This window comes from Carettochelys insculpta, chromosome 12 (assembly GCF_033958435.1).
Source record: "Carettochelys insculpta isolate YL-2023 chromosome 12, ASM3395843v1, whole genome shotgun sequence".
Lineage (NCBI taxonomy): Eukaryota > Metazoa > Chordata > Testudines > Carettochelyidae > Carettochelys > Carettochelys insculpta.
Genome location: NC_134148.1, coordinates 22,020,086 through 22,047,832, shown reverse-complemented (window position 1 = coordinate 22,047,832; position 27,747 = coordinate 22,020,086). Strand labels below are relative to the sequence as shown.

The following is a 27,747-nucleotide window of genomic DNA, read 5'->3' as shown; positions in this document are numbered from 1 at the left end:
TTTTTAGCTGCACAACTAGTCTTTTTAGGCCTTTGAAGAACTGCATGAATAGAAAGGCACGTTTAATGACCTCTAAGGCTGCCATCTACACTGCACACCTCTTGCAATGTTGAATAGTAACAGAGAGAGAGCCATGCTAGTCTATATACTATCAAAACAAAAATGCAGTCCAAATTCAAATTTGACACATTAACACGTGGTTTGAACTGGGATGGGAATTTTCTAGCTCATTATAGGGGCTCTTTTGCATACTTGGCTTTATCTAATTCTTGACTCCCCTCCCCACACCCCTTCTGCCCCTCAGCTCTCTGGTTTGCTCACCCTAATAAGTGTCAACCTCGATTACTATTTTTGTTTCTCTGTGCCTTAAATATTGAGTCTGTTCTGATATGGCTATGGTCTGAAGAAGTTGGTCTGCCCCATGAAAGCTCATCACCTAATAAAACTTTTTTGTTAGTCTTTAAAGTGCTACTGGACTGCTTTTTTCTCTTGCAATGTTGTGTAGGATAGCTACATACTGCACTGAAGAGCAGGCTGAATCCATACATCAGTGTGTTAATGAAAAGCTCTGGCATGGGGGAGAGTGGGGAGCATTGTCTTTTCGCTGTGGAGGGGAAAGGCTCTGGCAGCAGGACACTATGCTGTATGTACTCAGAGGCTTCAGGAATCCCTACACAGTGCTTCGCTGTCTATCTAGGCTGCTATTGATACCCATGATAGGAGGTAGTGTAGCACATCTACTTTGCATGTTGCTGAGAAGAGAGTGTAGCAAAGATGTACATTCCAGGTCTTTTTTTAATACTCTGATAACTGTAATTTCACCACCCTCATAGCAGTTTTCCTAGTGAAGAACTACAGAGCACATTAGACAATTAAACTCATATATACACTGAGGGATCACTTTGTGCAGCACTGAATATAGCCACTTCTGGAGTGAGATCTGAATGAGGGCTTACAAGCTGAGAGCACGCCAGCCCTCTTATTCATTCCCTCTTCCAAACTGCATTACAGGATCAGATTTTATCTCTTGGTCAATCTCCAAACAGTGCAGGAGAAGGGGTGGGTGAAACGTGTAAGAGAGTCTCATTTTTTGGGCTGGTCTGTGCTCTGCTGTGAGTTGGTAAAGCCAAAGAGTTGTGCCAGCCTACACAACCAGTGCAAAGTCCTCTGCCAATGCAGGCTCAGCATAGCTGAGGGGACCTTCTTCCCAAATCCTGGTGCAGGAGACATTTCTTCCAGTTTGGTGGTAGGTGAGAGATGCCACCCTCTAATTTATCTTGGGTAATTCTCAGTTGGACAGCCATGAACAGAAACTCCTCCCTACCATAATATCTAATTAAACTGGCTTTGCCTTCTCACAATGTGTCCAGGATACTTGGCTAACAGCCTTACTTTTACAAAAAGCGCTGTGCATCTTTAACCATCAGAATTAGTTAAAATCAGAATGTCGTATGCAATCTGAGAGATGGCACCTCCACCATGAGGCCCTCTTGCACCATGCTGGGACATTGATTCATGACAGATTTGCAGTGCCACCTGTTTCTTAGAGATTCTGCCTAACTTTGAGATCTCATGGGAACCCAGATTGATAACACAGGCACAATGATACTGTATAATCCCCTGGCTAAGCCTGTTTTTGGTCAAAGATCATCAGTGATTTTGAACAGTCAAATGTTGTGAAAACTTTGTGAATGTACTAGACACTATCAAATGTGTTTGGTTTATGACTTGGAGTTGAACAATTAGTGCACATTAACTGATGCATTTATTTTCACTGTCCATTTTAATGAAGCAGTCTATTGAAAGGAAAAGTCTAATATGAATCGTATGGTAAAAATTAAAAATAGAGTAGGAGTATCACTTGCCTCTTCTCCACTATATTGCTTCAAACAGTGCAAAAATCGGCAGGTGTTAGATAGCCAGAAGGAGACTGTTTCAAAATCATCACCTCTTTTCTGAGGACAAAAACAAAGACATTTGAGTTTGGACTCACAAGATAAAGTGAAAATGTTAGTAATTAAAACAGATTAAAAAAAATACACAGTACACCTCCATTTTCTTCTGGCATGCTTAGACTTACCAGTATAGTAATGATGATGTTTGATAGCTTTTTGTACACTGTCATAACATTATATGAAAGACAAGCACTTTTTTTAAATGGTGAAATTCATGTTTACATTCTCAAGACATTTCAACATACTATTTTCCAGACTTTTCCATTTTTACAGACTTTTCACCACTGTCCTGTGAACTGAGCTGAAATCGAGGTGCCATTTTTATGACTGCACTTTCTCTTCCCAGCCTTCACTGTGCCACAGTAATATTGGTTTCAGCACACTGCAACACTGAGGATAAGGATGTACAGCAGGGGGAGCAAAAACATAACTGACTTTGGAGGACTTTCACTATTACTGTATAACAATTTTAATAAATCCGACATGTCAACTTAGCAAGAAAAAATACAAAGCCCTTGGCTTACTTTGACCTAGAAATTGTTTCCTGCAGAACTAATCGTGAAGCACTATACACAATGTGCTGTAACTAATACTAATATAATATATTAACAAAGAGGTAGCCGTGTTAGTCTATACTCCAACAACCAAAGCAGCAGAAATGTAGTACTTTAAAGACTAACAAACGATTTATTTGGTGATGAGCTTTTGTGGGACAGACCCACTTCATCAGATCGATTTTTTTTCCAATACAGACTGACATTTATAAGTACAGAGTACCAGAAAAAAAAATTGCAATAAAAACTGACAAATCAAATAGGATTGAAGGAAATGGGTGAGAGGTGGAAGGATGTTAAGTGTCCTGTCTGAGATTATTATGAGCATCAAAGGAAGGGAAGCAGTCCTTGTAATACGTGAAGTAGTTGACATCTCTGTTCATACCATGTGTTAATGTGTTGAATTTGAATATGTACTCCAACTCTCACCCCCTTCCTTCAATCCTACTTGATTTGTCAATTTTTACTGGAATTTTTTTGTGTCCTCTATACTTATCAATGTCAATCTGTATTGGAAACGAAATTGTTCTGATGAAGTGGGCCTGTCCCAAGAAAGCTCATCACCAAATAAATCATTTTGTTAGTCTTTAAAGTGCTACATTTCTGCTGCTTTGGTTTAATAGAATATATTGTTCTCCCAAGCATATTCATATATTGGCTTGAACTCCTGAACAAATGGTGTTTACTAAAACATTTTTTATCAAAGGCCTGAATCGCTTAGATGCTTTTCAGAATCATGGTAGCTGATTTGTTTAGTGACTGAAAACTGCCCTGACAAAAACTGCAAAGGGTACTCTGCTCAAGTGCAGTAATGTTAGCTACAGACTATAACTAGGCTCAACCTTTCTAAGCCAGCTCACAGTACAGTGCTTAGAATAAAAAACAAACATCAGTGAAGTGTTTGGGTTTACAGTGCGTCAATATGGAGTGAAGAGGAGGATGGGGTCCATAAAGAATACGTTGTGCAAGTGCCCATGTGCACACAGTTCTACATGCACAGATGGCAGAATGACATCTCTTTAGGATCAAACAGGGATTAATATACATTCGACTGTTTTACTAAGGCAAACTGTATGCAGTGTATTGTGAAAGAAATTCTGTACAACTCTATGCCTAGCTATGATCTGAAGACAGGTAATAGCATTTTTTGTAATAGCATTTAATCCAAAGCCTAATCAGTGAAAGTCTTTTTTCTACTAGGTAAACAAAAGCAAAAGAAGATTTCAAGTAACATTTTTCATAAAGGAAAAGAAATAACAAACCTTCAATACTTTTTTGATGCCATTAATAGTGGAAGTCAGCAATGACCTCACTTTTTGATCATCATTAAGGTAGTCGGCATGGCGGACACACATGAACAATATATATGCTGGTAGTCCTGGGATCAGATTGACTGCTACACCACGTGGTTTCAGATCTGTGGAAAAACAGACATGAATAGGGCTGATGAGACATTTTGCTTGGCCTTTGGGGGAGCTTGCTCAGGAGGCCCCCCTCCAGAAAGGGCAGGGTCTCACGTAGAAGGGGCAGGTCTGGAGGCTAGCCTCCTACAACTAGCCCGTCACTGCCACTGGGCATGCATCGCTGGGAGCCCTGGAGGCAATTTAAAGGACTCAGTGACTGGCCGCCTCTCCGGTAGTGGCAGCCACGAGACCAGGGACCCTTTAAACTGATGAGGCCCAAGGCAGCTGCTTCCCTCTGTCAGCAGCTCTGCACACTCATGCAACTTTACTTCAAATCTAAATTCATCAGATGATATAATGTGCAGTACAGCTGCAGCTCCTCAGCTAAACATAATAATTCTGACCAACGACATTGATTTTACAGGTAGCATTATTTTTCTCACAATGCTACCGAATCACACAAAAAACCTTTGACACTTAAAATATTTATGGAGAATTACAAATGGCATTGCCAGTATTTGATAGACTAAGCAAGAGGAAAGACAGCTTTATAATAAAGAGCTGGGTTAGTGCATTGAAAAACTCTCACCTTCCTCCAAAATATTATATAAAGTGGACATTAGCAAACCTAAGATATCAAACTACCAAGATCAGTTATCTGATCCGACCAGTCAAATCCCACATTCCTATCTTGTTTATTGTAAATCAAGAAAATATTTACCTAAAATAAGATTCTTGACCAGTTTTGGCTCATCATCTTTCTTATATTCTAACATTCCCTGGAAGTCCTTTTCTTTCCTTGGAATATTAACTGGACGTATGGGTTCATCAATGATTTGCCCAGGCGAAACGTTTTCCATCTGACCCACTTAAGAGGAGGGAAAAAGACAACTGAGAAAATATTTTCTAATGCAAGCTTTACACGACAGCAGAAATTCCTGGGCTCTGACTCAAGACACTCTAATGTTTGTTATCAAAGGAGTGTTCTTATTTGATTTAGCCTAACACCTCCCAGTCAATTCCGATTGTGCTAAGAAACTTAATTCATGATAAACTTTTTTGACGAATGTATCCTCCCTTTGATGAAAAGTGTAAGTGTGTGGGCAATACCTATTAATATATGTTAGCCTCCCTGTCTCTACGCCCAAACAAGTTGTGAGAAAAGAGACCTTTTAGGCTATTTTTAGAAATTCAAAGCAATTAATTAGTTTTGATTTGCTGGATTCTTTTACACAAAAGCGTTAAAAAAAAAAAATGGAAATAGCGTAACTTATAATGTAAGCAATTCTTAAAGCTTTTAAACTTTGTTTGTGGTTACTGTCCTCATACTCCATGTGTTCATACAGCCTCCAAATCGCCATCTTATTTATCTTTAAACTGTAACAACAGGAGCCGGACTCACTGCAATTTACCACAGAACTATCAATTCATTCAATTTAAAATAAAGGCTACAATCAACATCAACTGCTACTTTAGAACACATCATTATCAAGGACCACACACTACCCTCAATATGCCCACAGACCCCTGAGTAGATTTTCCATTTCCCTGTTAAGCTAACATTGGCTTATGCTGCTTAAGACTCATTGCCTTACTGAAAAGCTACCTACAAACCTAGTGGGTGCCAAAGAATTCAACAGGAATTCAAACAAATCTTTTTCACACACACAACATAATAAATACCTTCAAGTTCACCAATCTTTTTAGCAAACACTTTCAGCTGCTTTTTCAGCTTACGAACTGTCTTGTCCTGCTTTTCAAGCTGCTCCATTAAATCCTGTAAATTAAAAGAAGAGGTTAGATTCAGGTACTAGACAAACATCATCACATGTGAAACAAACAGAACTAGCATTATTAGTGCTACAAAAAGGACTGTGAGAAAAGCTGAAAGGAGATGCCACCATCTGGCAGAAATTTGCAAGCCTGTACACTGCATATAATTCAAGCCAAATGTTATCAAACACACTGTCAAGCTGCAGCGTGACGGAGGCAGAACTATTATGTAGATATATATTGCAGATGCTCACATAACCTGGTCAGTGATTTAGGAGAATGGAGGAGATTGTATAAGTAACATCTAAAGAAGGCTTCCCATTACACAGCTAACCTCAACTTCTGCACCCTCCCTTTCTGCCCTCAGTCCTGCCTTTAACTTCACAAAATGGAATAGGGTTTTCTTTTTTTTTTTTTAAAAAGGGGAAGGCACAAAACTCAAATTCAGTTTTATAAAGCACGTGCCAGTTCTTTTAACTCTCATGCTTTCTCTCTGCCATGCCACCATTTGCCTGCTGTCATCACACTGACTTAGACTACGATCACCCAGGCAGGGACCACCATTTTCTTCTGTGTTTGTACAGCACTAAGCACAATGGGACCTCAGTCCATGACTAGTTCCTAAGCACAATCACTATACAAATCAGTAATAATATATTCACTGAGCTGTCACTTATTTAAGACATAACTGCACAGAGAGTTAGTATGCTGCAAGCCAGGGAGAGAACCTACAGCACACTAGCTTGCCATATCTGAAGCTACAGTATAGACCCTACTACTGAGCATGAAAATTTCACAGTACGTTTTGACTTACTACTGTCTGAAGCTACAGAACTTTTAGCTCATAGTAGCAGGGTCCATGTGATGGTTCAGTGATTTTCAGGCTAGTACACTGAAGATCTACACTGCTCCTGCTGTGCACTAAACTGCTGTATCTGAGCGCTTGGACATCAAGTGCTTCAGAAAAAGCACCTGGTATCTTGTAATTTTATAATGTATGTTGCGATGCTGAATAAAAAAAAACAATAAAGAAGTTTTAAATAATTTAAAACTTTGGAGATTATAAGAACACAGAACAATTCAAAAGCTATTTCAGTTTAAGGGCTTGAAAACATTTGAAAAGAAACTAAACTTAAGTCATCTTGGGTCTTTATATTGCTGCTGGGAATGTGAAGTAACATGCCCATCCTGAACCAGAAGAACCCATCAGAGACACTAGAATTCTCTAACTGTCTTGGAAAAATATTAATGTGTTTTTGACAATTGGTGGGAAGCGAGAGTAACATTGGTCTTGATGTTTGTGCCCCAAGAATTTAATACCTGAAGTGTGATGAAACTGCAGGAGTCAGTTTAAAGGTCTGTTAGCCAGTAGAACAGGGCAGCAGTTCATATTCAAAGCAGTGGTTAAAATAGTTTAAAAATTCCCATTGACTTCCTTATCCCCAGACATAGCGTTTCTTTCATTAAAATTAAAGACAAATGTGCATCTAAATCCATTAGACTGCTTTGAAAATCTCAACCACAAGACTTGATTTCTGCACCATCACAAACAGGGATGGTGAAAAGACACTTTTATAGTTCTATAGCACTTTTATAGTTTTATCATATCTAAGCAAAATAAATACTTGTGAATCTCCCACTCTCATTTGGAAACCCAGAAATGAGTTTTTATTTTCCAGTTTTCTTCTTTACTTTAACTCTTTGTGAAACTCTTACTTAAAGACTTAAAGGCTACGTTTGCACTAGCCCCTTCCTTCCGGAAGGGGCACCGTAATGAGTGAGTTGGGAAGAGGCTAATGAGGCGCTTCTATGAATATGCAGTTCCTCATTAGCATAATGGCGGCTGCGCGTGATTTCAAAGCACCGCTTTCGAACCACACGCTGCCTGTGTAGACAGGGGCCTTTTGAAAGGACCCCCCCCCCCGGACTTTGAAAGCCCCTTCTTCCTATTTGGTTTTAGGAAGAAGGGGCTTTCAAAGTGTGTGGGGTCTTTCAAAAGGCCCCTGTCTACAAGGGTGTGAGATGATTCAAAAGCAGCACTTGCAAATCACACATGGCCCCATTATGCTAATGAGACGCTGCATATTCATGGCAGCACCTCATTAGTATCTTCCCTACTCGCTCATTACCATGCCCCTTCTGAAAGGAAGGAACTGGCGTAGACACAGCGAAACAGAGTAAGTATTCTGAGTATTTTGATTTGTACATCTTTATCATAAATTGATGCTACAGTTTCATAGAAGGATTGAAATCCTACAATTATTCACTAATATGAATGGTTGTGAGCAGTTCTATTAACAAACACTGACTTTTTAGTAGGCAATATGTGTAGCACTCATTCTTTGTAGGAGCAACCTGTAATTTTGTTGAATCAGATTTTAATGTTTCACCTTTTAAAATTTTTAGCAAAGAGCAAATTGGGAAATTGGGTATTTTAGCATCACAAGCTTCATGTTCAGGATGCAATTTTGATCCCAAATGTAATTTTATATTCAAAATTAGGCTGCTGTGATCACGCTACAAGACTCAGATTAGTAACAAACTGTCAAAAAGAGACATTAACATTATGCAACTGACACTAAAGATTGACAACAAAAGCTGTGGGGGGAAAATTGACTTTGTGAAGCTCTCGGTAGAGGATTTCCTTGGAGACAGGAAAAGGCAGGCAGGTTGCTCTTCAGTTAGTGCTCCAGAAGTAAAACACAAAACAACAAAAAACATGATCTACATACAATCATCCGTTTGTAAAGTGAAATCCGATACGATCGATACTTCATGGGGTCATCTGCATATAACTCCTGATAAAACTGAAAAAATAGGTATAACTTTTTTTTCCTCCCTTTGCTAATACTTCAGCAAACACAGTATAAAGTCAGGTTCAAACAAGATTAAGCATCTATTTTTTTGGTAGGCTAAGTTTTATATCCTGCTGCTGTTGTTCTCTCCATTTGCCTATAGACAAAGTATGATTTAGATGAACTGATATGAGGGTTAGTTATTAAATGGGCAACTCTTATGAATATTATAAATAACATAACACTGAGAATGAGACTAGATGCGAATGTATGTCAGAAGGTTAGAAACTCCACTAATACTACTGATTATGAGACTACAGTGAACATGAAGGCTATTCTACCCTAGCACCCCCCTTTCGAAAGGGGGGCGCTAATGAGACACTTCGGGATATGCTAATGTAGGATATACTCCTACAACCAAATAGGAATAAGGGGATTGTGAGGTGTGCTGGGTCCTTTCGAAAAGGACCCTGTGTAGATGAGCTGTGAGTGATCAAAAGCAGCACTTTCGAAGTGCTGTGGCTGCCATTACGCAAATGAGGCACTGCATATTCATTGTAGCACCTCATTAGCATATCCCAAAGTGTCTCATTAGCATTCCCCTTTCGAAAGGGGGGTGCTAGTGTAGACACAGCTGAAGAGTCTCACATCAAGGAAACCTGTTAATTCTGTCCCACTTGACTTAACAGGTATTGGACAAGAAGAAGAATGCAGTCAACCTGGTATTCTGTAATAGCAGAAGCAGATTCCCAAAGAAACACTCTAAATATGGCTAGTAACATTTCCTTCTTCTTTGGATGTGAAAAGAGAAATCCTCTGGGATGGAATAATGTGACTGACTATGCGTTGTCTTGGGCGGCTAGAATTCATTGACTACCAGTCTCTAAAAAGTAGCTAGACAATACCAATACACAGGCTAAGTATGTAAAAGAGGAGCTATACAGATGAGAAATGTTTTATCATTGAATTTTTCTAATGGGGTAAGGTTATTTTTGGAATAAAGTAGTAAAAAACCTTCAGTCATGAACTTACTTTCAAGACCACTATCTTGAGCCTATCACTTGCTGTCAAAACTTTGGGCACTACTAATATATATCTATTTTAAGAATGGCTGTGATATACTGAAATGGGTAAGAACACCTCTCACTCTGTTTAGAATAGGGAACCCCTGGTATCACCACAGGTAGTAAAACTTTCTCCTTAAATGCAGCACAACTCAGTTGGCTATGAAAAGCACATTACGTGAGAAAGATTTCTAGCGAATAAGTAACAACATGCCACCAGTATTTCAGTGTGGGGCTCAAAAAGAAAATTCCCTTATTAATCTGTTATGAACCCTGTACACTAGGAAGTATGTTCTTGAAGAGAATAGGTTGATAGGCTGGCAAATCTGTTGTTCTTTCTTTCATACAAAAATGCTGTCAAATAACCAAGGAGGGAATTAACCCCAGTTGGCCAAGAGATTTGAATTAACAGAGATTATAGTGCAATACTTGACTGACCTAATCTGAGATGGGGAGAATGGGGATGAGAGAGAGATTCTATGGCAGCTGAAAGGTTATCTTCCCTCAGAGCTTTTCTTAAAACGTCTGTCACTTTATGTAATTTAGTGTATTCTGGGACAACTATTTTGCAGAAATTTACGTATAGGCCTACCAGGGATAACAGGCTCCTATTAGGGATGATTTACAATATCCAGAAAAGGGGATGGGAGCCAGATGTCACATAATGAGTCCAATCTGCTTTTTAATTTGGTGGTGGCACTGGAACAAGGGCTTTTGAAAGCTACCTCCAGCACAATGCTGGTAATGAAAATCGTACCAAAGAAATTTCCCCTTTCACACGGTGGGCTGAAATGCCATCACCCAACACTACGAATTTTGTAGTTTTGTCTATTGTAATATTACTCTATCTGCAAAAATCTACTGCCAATGTGCAATTAACCTTGGGAGTTTCCCCACTAGAAAACTGGCAATAGTATATGTCTCTCTGTAGATCTAAGTCTCCTAGCATTTAAACTGCAGAAGTATTGCCCTTACCAAGTTTTCATTGGTAAGCCGGGTGATCTCATGCTGTAGACTGGCTTCAATCCGGGCCTCCGGGGGCAGCTGCAGGTTCTGTGCTAAAAGCTGCTGCTGGCGGTTATTCTCCTCCTTCAGACTCTGTATCTCACCCCGGAGAGCTTCCAGCTCATTGTCATGACTCTTTTTCTGGGACTGAAGCTGAGATTCTAGGAGCCTATAAAAGTCCAGCAAGATGTGAGCAACAAACTGAGCATTACCATTCCAAACTCTCACCAGGAATCAGAAGCTTAAGCTGCTGCACAGAAATGTTTAGCGGCTGACTTGCAAGGAAAAATACAGAGTACTCTTTAAACCCTTCAATATGCCTTCTGATCAAACAATGGGAGACAGCCGAGTAATGCTGCTACTGCTTTGTTTTTCCTGTGTTTGAGCACGTACTATCTACTGGTATTACAGGTTGGACCTCTCTAGTGGGGCACTTTCCGGACCTGACCAGTGCTGAAACAAACAATCTGCTGGACCATGGAAAGTCAATGTTGTCTAGCAGCATTATCAACACCTTCCACTGCTTACTGGCCTCTTAGAAGTCATTTAGGGGTAACTTAGACATAAATAGCAGCACTAACACTGACAGTCAGGATGGCTGACTAAACAAACTTTATGAGACCATGAGAAATTTGGCCGTGATAAGTGGATATCCAGCTAAATAAACTCAGGCCACGTTATGGATGTTGTTGGACTAAAGAGGTTTAACCTGTACTGAAAATATGCCACATGTAAGGGAGCGATAAATCTTATCTGTTGTCTTCTACAGCGGCCAAGAACATTTTTCAAGTTTAAATACATAAAATTAGATTTAGAAGATGCTCCATTTTTTAAAAATATTAACAAAGAAACCTTCTTCCAGGTGAACTCTGTTCAATAAGAAACCAAAACATTCAACTACAAATGAACACAGTTCCGTCGGATTCGACATTTAAAGACGCATTAGACAATTTAATAGATTTTCTTGTGTGTGCGCTGAGAAAGTGAGCTAGGAAATGGAGCACAGGATTTGGATCCAAGAATTTAAGTGATAATTCTGGGTGTAGCTTTGACTCACTCTTTGATCTTGAGCAAGTCAATTATGTCTCAAATTCTCCAATTGCGAAAGGGAGAGAATATCTAGGTCCTTACTTCCAAAGAGTGCAGTGTTAGTTGATTCATGTGTGTAGAGCAAATTAGGCTATGTCTACATTTAGCATCCTTGGTGGCTGCTAAAATGGAAGTGCAATGTAGTCTACCCTTTGAATGCTACAAATCACTCCTTGGGGTACGTACACACACAGGAAACGGCATTAGTAGTGACACTGACACTATCAGAAACATTTTCAGGGTTTAAATCTGAATAAGGCAGACAAGTTAACTAGTAGCTACATTGAACAAGCATATGAAGGCAAATAGTCATTTACCTTACAGACATCTGCCTCTTGCTCTAACGCTTGTTGACTACACAGCGCCAGGACAAGAAACAAAAGATGCAAAAAGACCACTCTCCATCCCTCTCTGCAATGCATTCACTATTCAAAGTTAGTGCTTAGCAAACTTACAAAACAAGGTTAGGTTTAGGATTTGTTAGCATAAGGAAAGGAAAGAAATTACTTAATAGCATCTATTACAAAACATCTGTCTTGATAGCTACTGCATTAGAGTGGGACTGTCAGCCACCACTGGCTCCAGGGCAAGGTGAGAGGGGGGCCTAGCTCCATCTCCCTGGAAGTGGGGGAACCAAATGTGGAAGGGACAAAAGCAAAGGGAGAAGGGTGGGGCCTAGGGCAGTCAGCCCTAAGCATCACTTGAATTGCAGTGCTACTCCCCTCCTTTCCTTCAGAGCCGCGCAGAATAGGGCAGCTGCAGCATTTTGGCCAGAGCTGTAGGCCCTTTTGAAGTGGTGGGCCCCAGGGCAACTGTCCCCTTTAACCTGTTGGTGGGCCTGCTGCTTTATAAGTGGAAAGGGATTTAAAAAACAATGGTAAATTAGTGGGTTATCAAAATTTTTGAATGGCCACATCTTCTGGCACCGCTCTCTCCAGGACCATTGTGTACAATTATTTATCCTTAATCAAAACAAGGAAAATAACAAGAGAAACTTTTTAAAAAAAATCACACAGAAGCTATTTAAATAATAGCATTAAAATCAATTAAATCACTGTACTTCTTCAAACTGAAAAACAATAAGGCAAACCATTTTCAAATGCCACTTGAAGGTAGACGAATAGCATATAGCTACAAAACCTCTTCCATTTCAGTTGTAGAATTGCTGGTGTTTTATATTGTCTCCTTTTATCCAGTGTACTGGATAATATTTTCATTATTGCAGCCATCTTAAGTTTGTAATGGCATATCTTGGTAGGAAGAAAGGTTTCAAACCAGGCTTTTGGCAATTCTCCTACTCTTTGTAGAAAATCATTATGATCAATTATTTCTGAACTATTTATATGTAAGAAACACTGAAGCCAAAGCAATTCCATAGCAGGGGCACAGTTAGCAAGAAGAGAGAATACAAAATGAAGAAAACTACAATCTGGTAACCTGTTGGCTTGTTTTAACCCTTCATAAGCCAGCCATAGCTCTCCATCCTCATTCAGCATATGATAGTCCTGAGCAGATTGTCTTCCAAGCAAAATATTTAAAAAAAATACAAAAGGAATACATGATGATGATGAGAGAGCACATTAACAAGGGAAATAAATGATAAATTACAGTTATTAAAGTGAGACATGATACACAATACTTTTAAATTGATACAGCTCTAAAGCTACTTTGTAAAACATAGTGAGACGGTGAAACTATGTGCAACTGAATTTGTCAAACTGATCAATTCTGTTCTGAATGTTAAGAAAGTGTTGCTTATTGTGTTTCATACTATCACAAAATGTGTAATTATAAATTGCTATGACAACCGCTAGAGAAATGTTACCAGAGATAAGAGGAATGGTATGCACACACACCCACATACAAAAGAAACATTAGCACCAGTGTTGATTACAAACACGAATGATGGAAAACCTGGGAAGCCTGATTTTGCATTTATATATAATTATTTTGAATATTAATTTGAATTTTGCAAATAGCAGTCTTACCCAACAAAATAAGCAAAACCCCAAATCCAAATGCATGTAGGCAATATAGTCTCATATTGATGCAACCTGAAGTATGGTATAATACAACTGAGGCAGAAGTGGGTTCAAAATTATTATAATAAGCAAAATAAATACAAAACATACCTGTTTGTTTCCTTTAGCCCAATATAAGCCTGGGCTATTTCTCCTTTGTCTTTCATCTTCTGTACATCCTCTAAGAGGATTGTAGAATCTGTCATAGTATTCTGGGGAGAAAATTAATTGCAGGTTTAATACTTCCAAATTAATGAAAGGTTAGATTCTGCCACCTTCACTGAAGTTGAATAGCAGCTCAGTCCTTGTATAACCCACTGAAACGAATAGTTCTGTTTGGGAGAGGAAGGGAGACAGACTCTAGTGCATAGGCTATACTTGTCATATAGACAAACTCTTTTAAAATGTACCCTTTACACCACCCTAAAAATTCTCTCTTTCTAATTCTGTCTACCAAGCATGTGAGCGCACACACCTGTACCTCCCTTTCCTCACCTGCCTACCACCTAAAAGGAACAACATAACCCTCATGAAACAGCAAATTCACATTTTATTTCAAATTTTCAGGAACTCTGACCTTGAAGTTTTTAAATGTAAGCAGTACAATTTTCAAAAGATATGCTTAGATCACAAATATATTTTATTGTTGGCTATAATTCAAAACAGTAACGTTCATAACTGAGTCAGATTTTGAACTTCAATAATAATTCTACATTTTTAAAGTCTGCAGTAATTTCACTGGCAAATTCTGCAAATAAAAGATCTTCATTGCCTGATCTGTTCAACATAGAGTTAAATGTACTTAATTCAATTTTTGCTGTGGTATTTTCCCGTTTTCCTCACTTAAGATCAGGGAGATTTTTATCTGAATTCTCTGATCATATGTGTCAAATTGGTTTTAACTGTTTATTATTCTACGCAGATGATAATGTGGTGAAGTTGCATGACTTTAACAGGTACCAGAAACTAAAGTCTGACATTTGTTTAACTTACACGACAATTAAATCTGACTTCTTTGGGCAAGACTACTACAAAGTACTTAAGACATAGTCTGCAAAGAAAATATTTACATCATAGCTTTGTACATTCAGAATGCAATTTGCTGGATTTGCACCTATGGGAAGTGATAAAGCACATGACTTCCACACTGTTACTGCTTGTCAATGCATTCAGAGTAAACTTTTTGAACTGCAAAACCATAAACATAAGAAATTATTTTAGCACTTATGATGTTATTCTACTTTTTGAAAAAATACTGCTGTGATTCTGTCTGCCAGCCCAACCACACTTCCATGCACTGCACATGAGTATCTTGATCTTTGTGTTGATGAAATAAATGCTATTTACTCTCAGTGCTCAAGGGTTGCCGTGCAGGATATAGCTGTAAAATCTGAATGAAAGGCTTTCAATACAAGCAAATGTATGAAATATAACTGTCTTTCTCAACTTGTGCCTTGTACCTCTTACCTAAAATTTGTAATCCAATAACTTCTAGCTTTTCCTGCCAAACCTTTTTAGGTTGTGGTGCTCTGGATTAAGTCATGCGAGTGTTACCTTTGATACATTACAGCATTAAAAATGCTAAAACACTAAAAAAATAAAATGCAATTTTTCACATCACAGATTCCTAACGTGTGATTTACAGCTTCATAACAGTAATATTGCTATCTCTAAAGAGGGCCTGATTCCCAGTTTCCTCCAGAACTGTACTGCTCATTACCCCGCAAAACTTTTGATAAAATGAATTCATTCAACTGGCTGAATAAATTAAGGTTTTTTAATTTAATCTTTTAGTTACCATAAAATACCAGTATAACCTTAGCTCTGAAATTTTAATATGCTTGTTTTAAAGAACCTGCACGTTAATTCTTGTCTTATTTCCTGAGAGGAAATGAGAAAGATCTCTTCAATTATTGCAAAACATGAGCATTAAGCTTCAAACAGATCCAAGTTATCTGTGAAATAATGACAGCTTAAACGTATTTGAATATTTGATGATGTTTTTAGATGTTAAGAAATCTGGTTTACAGCAGTGAAAAATATGATTACCTTATCCTCCTGGAAATCAAATCAGCAAGCAGGAAAAAAGAGAAACAATTAATTAGCCAACTCTGTTCCTGCTGTAGCTGTCCAAACTAACAATCACAAATGTCCTGAAAACTTGTCATTGTCCGTTTCTTTATCTACCTTTTTATTTTCCTTGTCAAAACAACACCCACATCACACGAACTAGAATAATTTAGTTTAGGATTTATTTACAATATTTAAGCTAAACTTGAACCTCCTTAATCTGGATCTGGGAGCTATAACCCAAGAACAATTGTGGTTCAGAGCCCCGCATGGCTGGGGCCCCCATAATGATGATAAAAACAAAATAAGTTTAAATACAGTGCAACAAAACAAAAAGTATGAATGCACACATACTCACACACCCACACTGTATGGTCTAGCACAAATTTAATGGTCTGGAAAATTCTGTAATCTGGCATAGCCTATTTCCCAAGGTTGCCATATTAAAGAGGTTCAAGTGTATGACAGTAAGAGGCTTTGTTCTAATCATAACTAATTATGTTAAAAGTTAACATATGCACAACCACAGGTATCACAGGCTTTCAATATATTTAAAACATCTCTTTAGAGTAGCAGTGGGAAAGACAACTTCTATACTCAGTTCCTGGTGGGTTTTCCCAGCTCTGGGTGGCTCACTCTTCCAACCTAATCAACATATCTACCTGTTTGGTGTTATCTGCAAAGTCCAAATACTTTCAGGTTCAAGAGCTATTACTTTCCAGTTGAGTTCTGCTTTTGAAACTGCAAAAGACCCTATATACACCTCATCATCAAAAGAGGAAGTTACTCACCTTATGCAGTAATGATGGTTCTTTGAGATGTGTCCCCCCCATGGGCACTCTACTCTGGGTGTCAGTGTGTCCTTGCGCCAGCACTCAGAGATTCTTCCAGAGCTGTGGTTTCCCACGCCGCACATGTGCAGAAGCACCTCCTTGTGTTTTCTGGCACGCAAATGGCGCAGGCTCCTCCATGCCTTCTCTACCTGACAAATAGAGCAGGAAACTCCAAAGCAGGGAGGGAAGTGGAGCACTCACGGAGATACACATCTCGAAGAACCATCGTTACTGCACATGGTGAGTAACTTCCTCTTCTTCTTCAAGTAGTGCCCCCATTGGTGCTTTACTCTGGTTGACTATAAAGCACTAGTTGCAGAATGGAGGTAGGTCTGGAGCTCAGTCACTACCACTGTAGACAACACAGCTTGGCTCACTTGGATAGAAGATGCAATGGGAGATGACAGAACATAGTGTCAAGCAAAAGTGTCACTGGAAGACCACATGGCTGCCTTACGAATGTCCATAAGGGGTACATTCTTGAGAAAGGCAGTAGTGAAAGACACGCCCCAGGTTGGAGTGGGCCATGACAGTACCTGGTAGCTCCCTATGATGAAGTGCATAACAGGTGTGGGCACAGGAGGATACCCACTTGGAAAGTTGCTGGCATGAGGTGGGCAGGCCTTTGGGCTGCTCCGCAAAGGACAGGAAAAGCCTGGGAGATTTGCACCATGGCTTCGTACAGTTGATGTAGAAGGCCAATGCCTGGTGGATGTCTAACATGTGCCATGTCACCTGCACAGGGTCAGAATGAGGCTTTGGAAAAGACAGAGAAAAGTGAATAGGTTCATTAATGTGAAATGGCGAGGGAAACTTGAGGAGAAACTTGGAATGAGGTCGCAGAGTAACTCTGTCCTTGGTAAGGACTGTGTAGGGAAGCTCATCCATTGGGACAGTGAGCTCTCCAACATGTCTGGCCGACACGATTGCCAAAAGGAACGAGACCTTCATAGACAGATGAAGCCAGGAGCACATCGCCAAGGGTTTGAAAGGTGGCCTCTTAAAGCAATGAAGCACATGATTGATGTCCCAGATGGGGACTATAGGGCAGACTAAGGGAAAGGTATTTTGAAGGCCCATTAAAAAAAATTGGTGATGGGAGGGGCCAGAAATGAAACCCCATCTTCTGGTTGGTGAAATGCCGCTAGGGCTGCGGCATGTACCTAGATCGTGCTGAAGCTAAGGCTCGACTCACACAGGTGCAATAGGTAGTCTAAAAGGTTGGGCAAAAGCGCGGTATGAGGAGGCATTGAATGATGGATGTCAATCCAGTAAGAAAACCGCTGCCATTTATAAAGGTAAGACTTGTATGTAGATTCCCATCTACTGTTGACGAGGATTCTCTTTACTCCCTCAGAGCATGTGGTTTCATCATGTTGGAACCACGAAGGAGCCAAGCATGGAGATCCAGTTTGAGGGAATCAGAATGCAGAGTGCGGCCGAAGTCCCAAGACAGAAGGTCACAGCCAGGAGTAAAGAGATAAGGAATCGCTACTGACATCCAAAAGAGGTCAGGGTACCAAGTTTGTATGGGCCATGCCGGGGCTACTAGGATGAGGAGGGCTCAGTCTTGTCTAACCTTAAGTAACACCTTGTGGATCAGTGGAATGGGAGTCAGTGGGAAAGAACATGTGCAGTAGCATCACATTCCATGTGATGGTTAAGGCATCCCTAGGAGAGTGTCTCCCAAGCCCCTCTCTGGAACAGTACCACTGGCACTTTGTTGGTCCTGGTGGTGAACAGGTCTATGTGAGGGTGGCCCCATAGTTGGAATATCTGGTTGAGGGCAACTGTGTCGATTTCCCATTCATGATGGTTGGTGAACAAGTGGCTGAGAGTATCAGCCATCACACTGAGCACTCCACAAATGTATGTGGCTACAAGACTGACCAAGTGCCAAATGCACCAAGTCCACAGTCTTATGGCTTCTGTGCTTGGCAGTTGATATAATACATGCAGGTGGCGTTGCCAGTAAGAATGTTGACTGACTTGTTGGTTAGGAGCTGCCGGAAAAGTTTGCAGACATAGCAGACTACTAGGAGTTCCAGCAGGTTGATGTGACGTGCACAGTGTGAGAACCCAGGTGCACTCCTCAACTGATGAGGGAGGCTCCTCAACCAAGGACAGAGCCATCCATGGTGAGAGTGACCAAAGGTGATGGATGATGAAAGGGCATGCCTGTGAGGATGTTGCGCAGGCACATCCACCACTGAAGAGGAGGGAGGACCCATGGAGGAATGGCTACTGTCTTGGAGACCAGGTCACTGGCTGGAGCATAAACATGAGGCCAGCCGGGACTGGAGGCAGCGCATACGGAGCCTGGCTACCGTGACCACCTGAGTGGTGGCAACCATAAGGCCCAGCAATGCTAGGCAGGCATGCACTGTTGTGGCAGGTGACAGATACGCTGCCTGAATGACATTGCACAGGGTGCGAAACCTTTGGATAGGCAAGGTAGGTATGGAGGTGACAGCACCTATGTGCACTGCTATGAACTCCAGAGCCTGAGTAGAATGGATCATAGAATTTGCGTAATTAATATGGAAGCCCAGGCTGAGTAGGAGGCATGTGGTGATGTGCATCGTCATGCTTCAGGGAGCCACGGTCCCTTTATCAAGCAGTAGCCCAGATAGGGCAAAGTAATGACCCCCGTCGACAAAAGTGAGTGGCCACCACCGCCAGGGTTTTGGACAAGACTTGTGATGTCATGGAAAGACCAAACAGGAGGACCCAATATTGGTTTTGGGAGCTTCCGACTAAGAAATGGAGGAAATGTCTGCGAGCCGGATGGATGGTGATATGGAAATATGCATTCTGTGGATGAGAGCAGAGATACAATCATTCTTGTCCATGGCCAGAATAATGGTAGCAAGGGTCACCATCCTGAAACTTCAATAAAGGATGTACTTGTTGAGCCATCTGAGATCCAAAATAGGTCTCCATCTGCCACTGTTCTTCTGGGTGAGGAAATAAGTGGAGTAAAATCTCCTGCCCGGGAATTCCTCAGGGACAGGCTCGACCACCCCCAAATGAAGGAAGTGCTGAACTTCCTGGTTGAGGAGACTCTCGTGAGAAGGGTGCCTGAAGAGGGACAGGGTAGGGGGCAAAGAAGTGAAGGGGATGGAGTAGCCTTGTGCCACCAATTCCAGTACCCATTTGTCCATGGTGATGACTTTCCACCGGCGCAGAAAGAGGCAGAGATGGTGGTGAATGGCTGTGTGTTTGAGATGCCCTGCTGAGAATGCTGCATCAGACTCTTGACCACACACTCACAATTGCTGCTTGGAAGGTTGAGGGTGGAGCACTGAGGATTGCCGGCCCTGGTGTGGTCTGCCAGAGCGTTGGTGTTGCGATCTATGTTTTTAGTGCTGTTCAAAGAGAAATTGTTGATAGGACTGCTGAAACTGGTCCTGAAGATGCTGGTATGGCAAGTAACAAGCTCACCTGACTGGGGTGTGTACATCCCGAGGGTGCGCAGTGTGCTTCAGGAGTCCTTCATTGAGTGAAGTACATCATCAGTTTTGTCCATGAAAAGGTGTTGGTGGTTGAACGGTAAGTCTTCGACATTCTGCAGTCGGCAATGTTCGTGGCTGATTGCACAGCCATGATAGTGATCGTGTGGCCTTCCTTGATGATGCTAGTTAAAATTTGGCGTTGATGCTCAGGCAGCGCTGGGACCAGCTCCTGCAGTTTGGAACAGTTTTGAAAATCATAGTCCGCCAGCATAGCTATATAGTTCGTGGCACGAAGGAGAAGGGTGCCTGAGGAATAAACCTTATAGCCCACTTCTTGCTGACCTTGCCTTGCGGGGTTAAGAGGAATGACCTGGTTTTGTACTGGACCTCATCCACCACCAAAGAGTTGGGATGTGCGTGAGTGAATAAGAATTCAGCGTCTTTGGACACTACACAGTACTTCTTATCTAGCTCTTGCTAGTGGGGGTGATGGACACAGGTTTTCCACAGCACTGTGGCGGAGTCCATGATAATCTCGTCACTGGGCAATGCCACCCTATACCATGACAGGGGCTGTACTGTATGCAAGAGCTGGTATTGTTTCACCAGCACGTCTTGCATGTCCTCGTCCAGCAGTTGGGTCACCTGTTGAAAAAGGTCTTGGAAAAACCTAGTGTCATCTGTTGGTGGGGGGTGACAAGGTAAGCACCATGTCATCTGGCAAGGAAGAGGAGGGATGCAGGGCGAAGCCCTTTTCTCCTTCTGACACTGATTCCTTGGTGCTGGGATCTACTGATGGTTGAAACGGTGCTGTGGATGGCTGCAATGAAGGCAGGCACAGTTCCGAGATGGTTGATGATGCTGACTGAGTGTGCCGTGATGCCCCATGCCAAGAAGGCCACTGCTGCTCTGGCTGCAAGTAGTGCTGGAGGTACTGGCGGAGGGTACGGCATGGTAGATGGCACAGCAGGTGAGACATCCTGCCAAGTGTGCACTGGACTGGAGTGTTGGGGTGAGAGCATGCTGGCGTTAAAGACCTGATGTCAGAGACAAAGGACAATGCCGACCAGTGCGAGAGGCATGGAGAAGCTGGCGGCCTCAGCCGTGAGCGATGCCGACGAGGCTCTTGTTCCATCAGTGCCAACATTGGCACCAGCCCCTTCGGCACCAGGTGTTTGGCATGGAGGGTGTGACAGAGGTGCTGTCCTTGTGTCGGTGCCATCTTGAATCCCCTTGCGCTTGGGAGTGGGGAGGCTTGTCGGCCCTGGTCTGGCATGGTGTCCCCGGTTACGGAGTGTGTGAACAGTGCTGCTTACAGGCGGGCATCATCGCCAGAGGTAGGGTGGACACAGTTGCTGGCCTGGTATGCTTGACCTTAGCCACTGGTGGGCTTGGCGATACACAATGTTTTGTGCTGACACTTGCTCTAATGTATCCCTAAATGTTTCTTCTAAGAGACCAGCAAGCAGAGGAAGTGTTGGTAACGCTGCTAAGCATAAGAGTGTTTTTTATGCTTTATCTACTTATTTCCTCATGCCAATACAGTAAAATTGTGTTACAAAACTAACACTGTCATGAAGAGAACGTGTAAGCCTTGGCTAGGTGTACGCTTATGTAGGGTGTATCAGTATAGTCACAGATGATTATTAAGCAGTACTAAGCAGTGTGACAAACTTTGTTCTATTCATTTGCCTTGGCAAAATAAAGAGACCCACTCACTAAAATATTGGCATCCTGCAGTTCAGCAAATTCTGTGGTTCTGCACCACTTATGTCCCAACGGCGCCAGATTAGACAGGTCCAACCTGTAGTCACTTAATGCTGCAATTTACTTCCCAGGATATCAGCAGGCTATTACTTACCTTGGGTTGAATAGCTTCCTTCTGACTCACAAGCTGAGACCTCAGGATGAGCACTTCTTCCTTGCGTACCTCCAGCTCCTCGCTCACAGAGGTCAGCTGATCCAGGAGGACTCTATAGGCAGGGGCACCAGGAGCAGTCACCTCCGGAGAGCTCTTCTCCATAAGAGCCTTCTGCAGCTCATTCAGCTCATTCTTCAGCTTCTTGTTCTCGGATTCAAGTTCTTGACGCTGCAAAAAAATATGGACATGTCCACCACTTAGCAGTGTCTTTTCCTCATCCACAGCAGGCAAACAGAATAACAAACCACAGAATAAAAATGTTAAAAACATGAGTGATTCTACGGAAAATGTCTCCCTTTCCCCTTGATCACTTTGCCATAGGGAACAGTCCCTAGAAGGATTTAGCTAACTGGTCTACCTTTCATATGAAGTGCAACACCAGAAACACATTATCCCCTCTTCCCGGCAACTCTCATAAAGGCTCAGCTGAAATATGTCCATTCATCTCTTCCTCTACTCTTCACTTGACACAGACTTCCGAGAGAATTTGTATTAAACCCAAGCCAGCTCGTGCCTGGCAAGGCTATCAACATTCTGCACTGTTCAGAAGCCACTAGCAGCAGGTGGCTCTTTCAGATGGCACTCGGACATAATTGCCTCTTTGGTATGGCCCAACGTATGCAACGATGTCAGCAAAGTCAGCAGCTAAGTCGATTGGCATATTTATTGAACAAAGCAGACTTAAACCCAGTTTTACCAGACTGCAGAGAAGCCTCCTGTGTGTAAGAAGCAATTCCAGTAGCATAGTCCCCTGCTATGTCTTCCTATAGCCCACAGTGGACAATTATGCAAATAGGTGTCTATTGAAAAGGCTCTTCCTGTTTCCTTCTCCAGCTGACTTAGGTCATGAAGCAGGAGGAGAGATATGACTTACTATGCTAGCTAGTGTGGCTGCTGCTAACGTTCTTACTAATCCTTTAAATACCAGAAGCCTCATATCCAGAATTACCTTGAGTGACTCATACTCTAGTTCTGCGCCTCTCATTGGGGGCCTTTCCTCCTCCTCCTCCTAGGAAAGAACACATATGAAGGTAAAAATAAATCCCATCCTTCGTCTGTTACTAACAGGAGTCTAGGCAGAAAAAGGAAAATGGGTATTTTGAAGTCATAACGGGAGCTAAAGCTATCTTTTCTGGGCAACGGAATACAGTGTATTTAAGCCAGTACCTCTCAGCATTTTGTGTGGTACATTTACATCACTTTGTTCCATTTACTTGTACTAATCATCATCATAAATAAAATCAGGTGCAAACTGGTAGTTATATGAATCCAGACACAGAAGATTTACTCTAAATATTGAATGCAAAGAGGTTCAAAATCCATCAACAGAAAGGAAATGACAAACAATTGCAAAAATAGAATTGACATTTCTAGAAGTATTTCAAGAATATAAATCAGAGGTAAGCCTAAAAAAACCTCCCGAAATTGGAACAATCACGATCTCCGGATCTGGATTCACATCTAAACTCTTTTGCTCAATTCTTTTTCTAAGGTAAATCCTGAAGGAGAACAAGGAATTATTTAAGTGGAGAGTTAAATATCAGCAAAATTAATGTAAGTGTCACGATTTTCAAAAGCAATCGATTACCCTCAGCTCCCATGGAGTTTAATAGTGGAGTCTTGAGCAACTTTGAACAAACAAGATCAGCCCCCTCCCTCCAAAAAGCATGGTTCCTTACACCAAACGTAGTTGTCCTATAAAAGTATTCCCTCACCTACTTTGTCTTTCTAAGATCGGAACACTTATTTTAAAGGCTGCAAGATGGATTTAGGAGCCTGAATTTAGGTACTCAGGTTTATTACTCTTTCGGCCAAGCAAAGTACTAAGAGAACCTACGGATTTTATAGAAGCTGTTCACCAGACCACACTGTCTATGTGTTATTTAGGTGAGAAAAACGTGAAGTTCTCATGTGACTGCCTAGATGGTTTTATAAAAGCTATTCATCAGGCTACACTACATGTTACTGAGGTGGGAACAATGGAAGGTCCTCATATAACTGCCTAGATGCACTCTACCCTGGTCTTGGTACGGACAGCCTGTTCCTCCTTTCTGTCCAATTCATCCTGTAAGGATTGCTTTTCCTGCTCCAGCTCTGTCACCCGTTTCTGCAGCTTGAGGAACAGAGACATGTCCAGTGGTGGCTTCTTCTCACTTGGCTCCTGCTTGAGAAAGAACACAGCGGAGTCAAGCAGTTTCACAATCCCACGGCAAGAGCAACAGGTATTGTGAGAAGAGAGGGGAGACAGACTGGGGAAACAGTGATTAGAAGCATACAAATTACTCAATTCTGAGAGCTATCTATTGACACCCAAAGAGTATCGCTAACCTTCAAAAGCTGATTTTAAAGGGAAATGACTAGCAGAAAGGGAACCTAGCTTAGAGCTTTAAAGGCAGGAAGAACGAGATACTAACTCTAAAGGTATAAAGTCTAAGTAATCATACCTCTTTTTTTTTTTTACTTGTTTGGAGTAGGAAGGGAGAAAAGAAATAAGTTTGTGGTTAGACTCCCTGTGAAATTTTTAACTATTATTATTGCTACATTCTTTAGTTAAAAGCTATGTATTGTTATAATTTATTTGCACCCACCATTGAGCAACCTAATAAACTGTGCTGTGAAATATAAAAATTCCCAGAAGGAAGTGATTTGGGTACATCTATAAGTTTCCTGGCCCTTTTCTTGTACTTCTGTAACGGCACTATAAAGACTTGTACCAATCAACTTGCCTTCTTTTGATACATTGGTGTTAAGGGCCTCATTTATAATTCAAAGTTGTCATGGAACTTGTTGAAGGCTAATATTTTATAGCTTATCATGTTTCAGTGAAGACTAAGCAGTTCCTATGAAGTGTGCCCTATTATTTTAAAGCCTATAAAGGATGTTAGAAAATATACAATGCACATATTAGGCAAGCAAAGCATTTATAACTTTTTTTGTATATAATGTCACAAACTACATAAACCTCCATATAAATTTCACAGAAACTGAGGGTGTTTAAATTTGGGGATCTGGCTTGAAATTCTCTCTACTTTTTGGCTTCTGCTTAATGGTGTTAGGCTTTTTATTTAACTGTGCTTTCATTTTAATAGTTAAATTAAAGGAGACATAGTCTATCTGCAACAATCCATACATCGTCCTGTGTGAGTTACTTCATTAAAAGAACAAGATTGCTGTGAAGTATGAATTTCTGGGGAAAAAGAACATTTAAATAAAGCTGCCAGCCAGGGGGGAAAAAACATTGGGAGCTCCTGAGAAATGCTGTCCCAGATGACTGCACACAATAGTCTCCATTTATCTATAAAATGGGGTATCACTAGGCCAGTGTCCTGCTAAGTAAATTACCTCATGAAATGATGGGGGTCTAAATTAGCTGTTATCACTAGACAAAGAGATCTTGGAGCGGTCATAGATAGTTCTCTGAAAACACCTACTCAATGTGCAGCAACAGTCAAAAAAGCTAACAGAAGGTAAGGAACCGTTAGAACCGCAACGTCCACTACACTTTCCATTCGCCAAACCAAGGCATGGAGAAATGGAGCGCCCGCCACCTGCTCCATGCATGCGTCCGACCACTTGGTGGGGCAAGCCCATGGCGGCTCCTCCTATGGCTCTGAGCCAGGGGTTCCTGCAGCCCCAGCGGCTGTGTGCTGCCCACTGCATGGCTCTAGCCATGGCTCGCTTGTGTGCGTGGCAGCAGCAGCAGCTCAAGCGGTGGCTCACTCGCTCATGTGTGGCAGCAACAATGGCAGCTCTAGCCATGGCTGGCTCACTCACACATGCGTACAAGGGAAGGCAGCAACTTCAGCCCTTGCTTGCTCACGCGTGCGTGGCAGCATCTCCAGCCGAATGTTGGGCAGCAGTGGCTCTGGTGAGTAATCTTGGGGGGATGGTGCCTGGCTCTGGGGTGGTGCATGTGTGGCGATTTTGAAATTTCTGTTGGACACCACTGCGTTACAAAATAGGAAAGATAATAAAACAGAAAATAGTGGGCCACTATACAAAACCACGTCAGGCTCAGATATTGAGTAATTCATGCAGTTCTAGGCATCCATATTTCTTCTTGGTGGTTGCTCAATAATGCGTAGGATGTCTTCATATAGGAAGATGCCTGTACGTGACTTCTTTTAATGTCACGGGGACTGCTGCATGGAATGGGATCCACGACGATCAGGAGTCTCCTGTCTGCTGCAGCTGTCATCCACTTTCACAGCCATTGTAGCATTACCCTTGCTATCCTCCACCCATTCTGCTGCTGAGGACTTTTAGGATCGTTCTTCATCTGGACCCTCCTCCACTTGATCCTGCCACCATGCTCCGTGGCTACTTTTTTGTTTTGCCACCACAGGTGACCCTGCCAGGAGTCAGACTCCCTACGGCATGGGGATCGGGTTCATTGGAACACAGAAGCCCACTATCCAGGACAAGGTGATGAGCCGGAGTACTAGTACTAACTGGTTATGGCAACAGAATAGTTGACTAATCATTCTGGAAAAATTCCAAATAATCCAGGATTCAAATTAAGACATATTCTGAGGTTACAGTATTAAGGCACCTTTCAAGTTTTCTTCTTCTGTACTGAAAAAAACCACAGCATGATGTTCTCTTCAGTAAGAGTGAAATTTACCTCAGTGAAAAGGGTCCATATATACAGCCTTTGAATGCGGGCATTAAAGTGATGCATAGAACGCTGTGTGACTAGTAACCACAGATGTGATCTCAATGTAAAGTGCATGAGAGCTGAATATTTTTATGACACTGGTGCAGTAGTTTTGTAAGACTGAGTAGTTCTCAGCTATAGATTTGTAGCTACCTTCCTTTCTCAGCACATTTATAGGAAAAATAACTAGCAACTTGTCTCCCTTTCTCTCAACTTTTAAATACATAATGGTTACATTTCAGCAAGCCTCCAACTGTTTTTGGGTGCCCACTATTGAGCAGGCAACTGATTCAGCCTGCAAAAGTCTCCAGGCAACTGTGCCACATGTATAAATCAGACACCTGTGTGACCAACTACCCGATATTGAAGGAAACTAAAAAAGTACTTTGTACTGAAACCTTTTTATGTAGAATTACAGGGGTTCACGTATACACTGAGACATTCATATAAAATGGGTTGCTGTGTACTAAAACTTAAGATTCTTGACGCTAACTTTTGTCAGTCACAAAGAAAAAAAAAGAGCGTAGATTTGCTAGTGATTAATGAAAAGTACTGACATATCGGTAACATTACCTCCATTCTCAGTGGTAAATCTTCTGCCTCTGTAATCTCAGAGCTAAACGTATATTCAGATTCATTGCTGCTGTGTGTAGAATCTGTTCTTTTGTGCCCAGGCTTGGGGATGCTCTGAAGTAAGTAAGATGAGTCAGTACCAGCATTATAGTCACCTCCCCATAACCCAGCATTTAGTTTCTAGTGATCTGAGTTACACCACAGCCAACATAACTTGGGAAAAAAAATTTGAAATTTGGGTTCCTCTGTGCTACCTGAAACCTATGCACACAGAAGACATTATGTACTCAACATTATGGGGACAAGTCAGCTTCTTCCACATTCTGGGAATTTGCTTGTGGGAGTAGCAGAAGTAAGCAATAATAAAGCATCTTGTGGGAAGGGAAACCGGCTTTTATAGAAAGGAAGCTGGCAGCCCAAATTTCAGAAGAGGCAAGGACGTGAAGTTTTACATTCCACATTGTAATTTCTTCTTCCTCCTAACACATACATATAAAACACTTTAAAACCTCTTTAAAATGGAGAGTGGGTAAACTTGGTATTAATGAATCTGAGGGGCTAGCAAAATCTTGGCAGCAG

At 41.5% G+C, this 27,747-nt stretch overlaps 1 protein-coding gene across 1 annotated transcript in view; it reads right to left on the bottom strand.

Annotated features, from left to right (window-relative positions):
• Window positions 1-27,747, bottom strand: part of MYO5A (myosin VA) — a 185,887-nt gene that overhangs the window by 9,132 nt on the left and 149,008 nt on the right. Inside the window, exons 25-36 of the mRNA XM_075006415.1 lie at window positions 27,169-27,282; window positions 23,956-24,099; window positions 22,888-22,947; window positions 21,879-22,106; window positions 13,771-13,871; window positions 13,076-13,156; window positions 10,520-10,718; window positions 8,418-8,492; window positions 5,596-5,689; window positions 4,634-4,780; window positions 3,772-3,926; window positions 1,866-1,955 (exon numbers count right to left, since the gene is read on the bottom strand). Coding sequence (XP_074862516.1) covers window positions 1,866-1,955; window positions 3,772-3,926; window positions 4,634-4,780; window positions 5,596-5,689; window positions 8,418-8,492; window positions 10,520-10,718; window positions 13,076-13,156; window positions 13,771-13,871; window positions 21,879-22,106; window positions 22,888-22,947; window positions 23,956-24,099; window positions 27,169-27,282 — 1,488 coding nt within the window. The remainder of the gene's footprint in view (window positions 1-1,865; window positions 1,956-3,771; window positions 3,927-4,633; window positions 4,781-5,595; window positions 5,690-8,417; window positions 8,493-10,519; window positions 10,719-13,075; window positions 13,157-13,770; window positions 13,872-21,878; window positions 22,107-22,887; window positions 22,948-23,955; window positions 24,100-27,168; window positions 27,283-27,747) is intronic.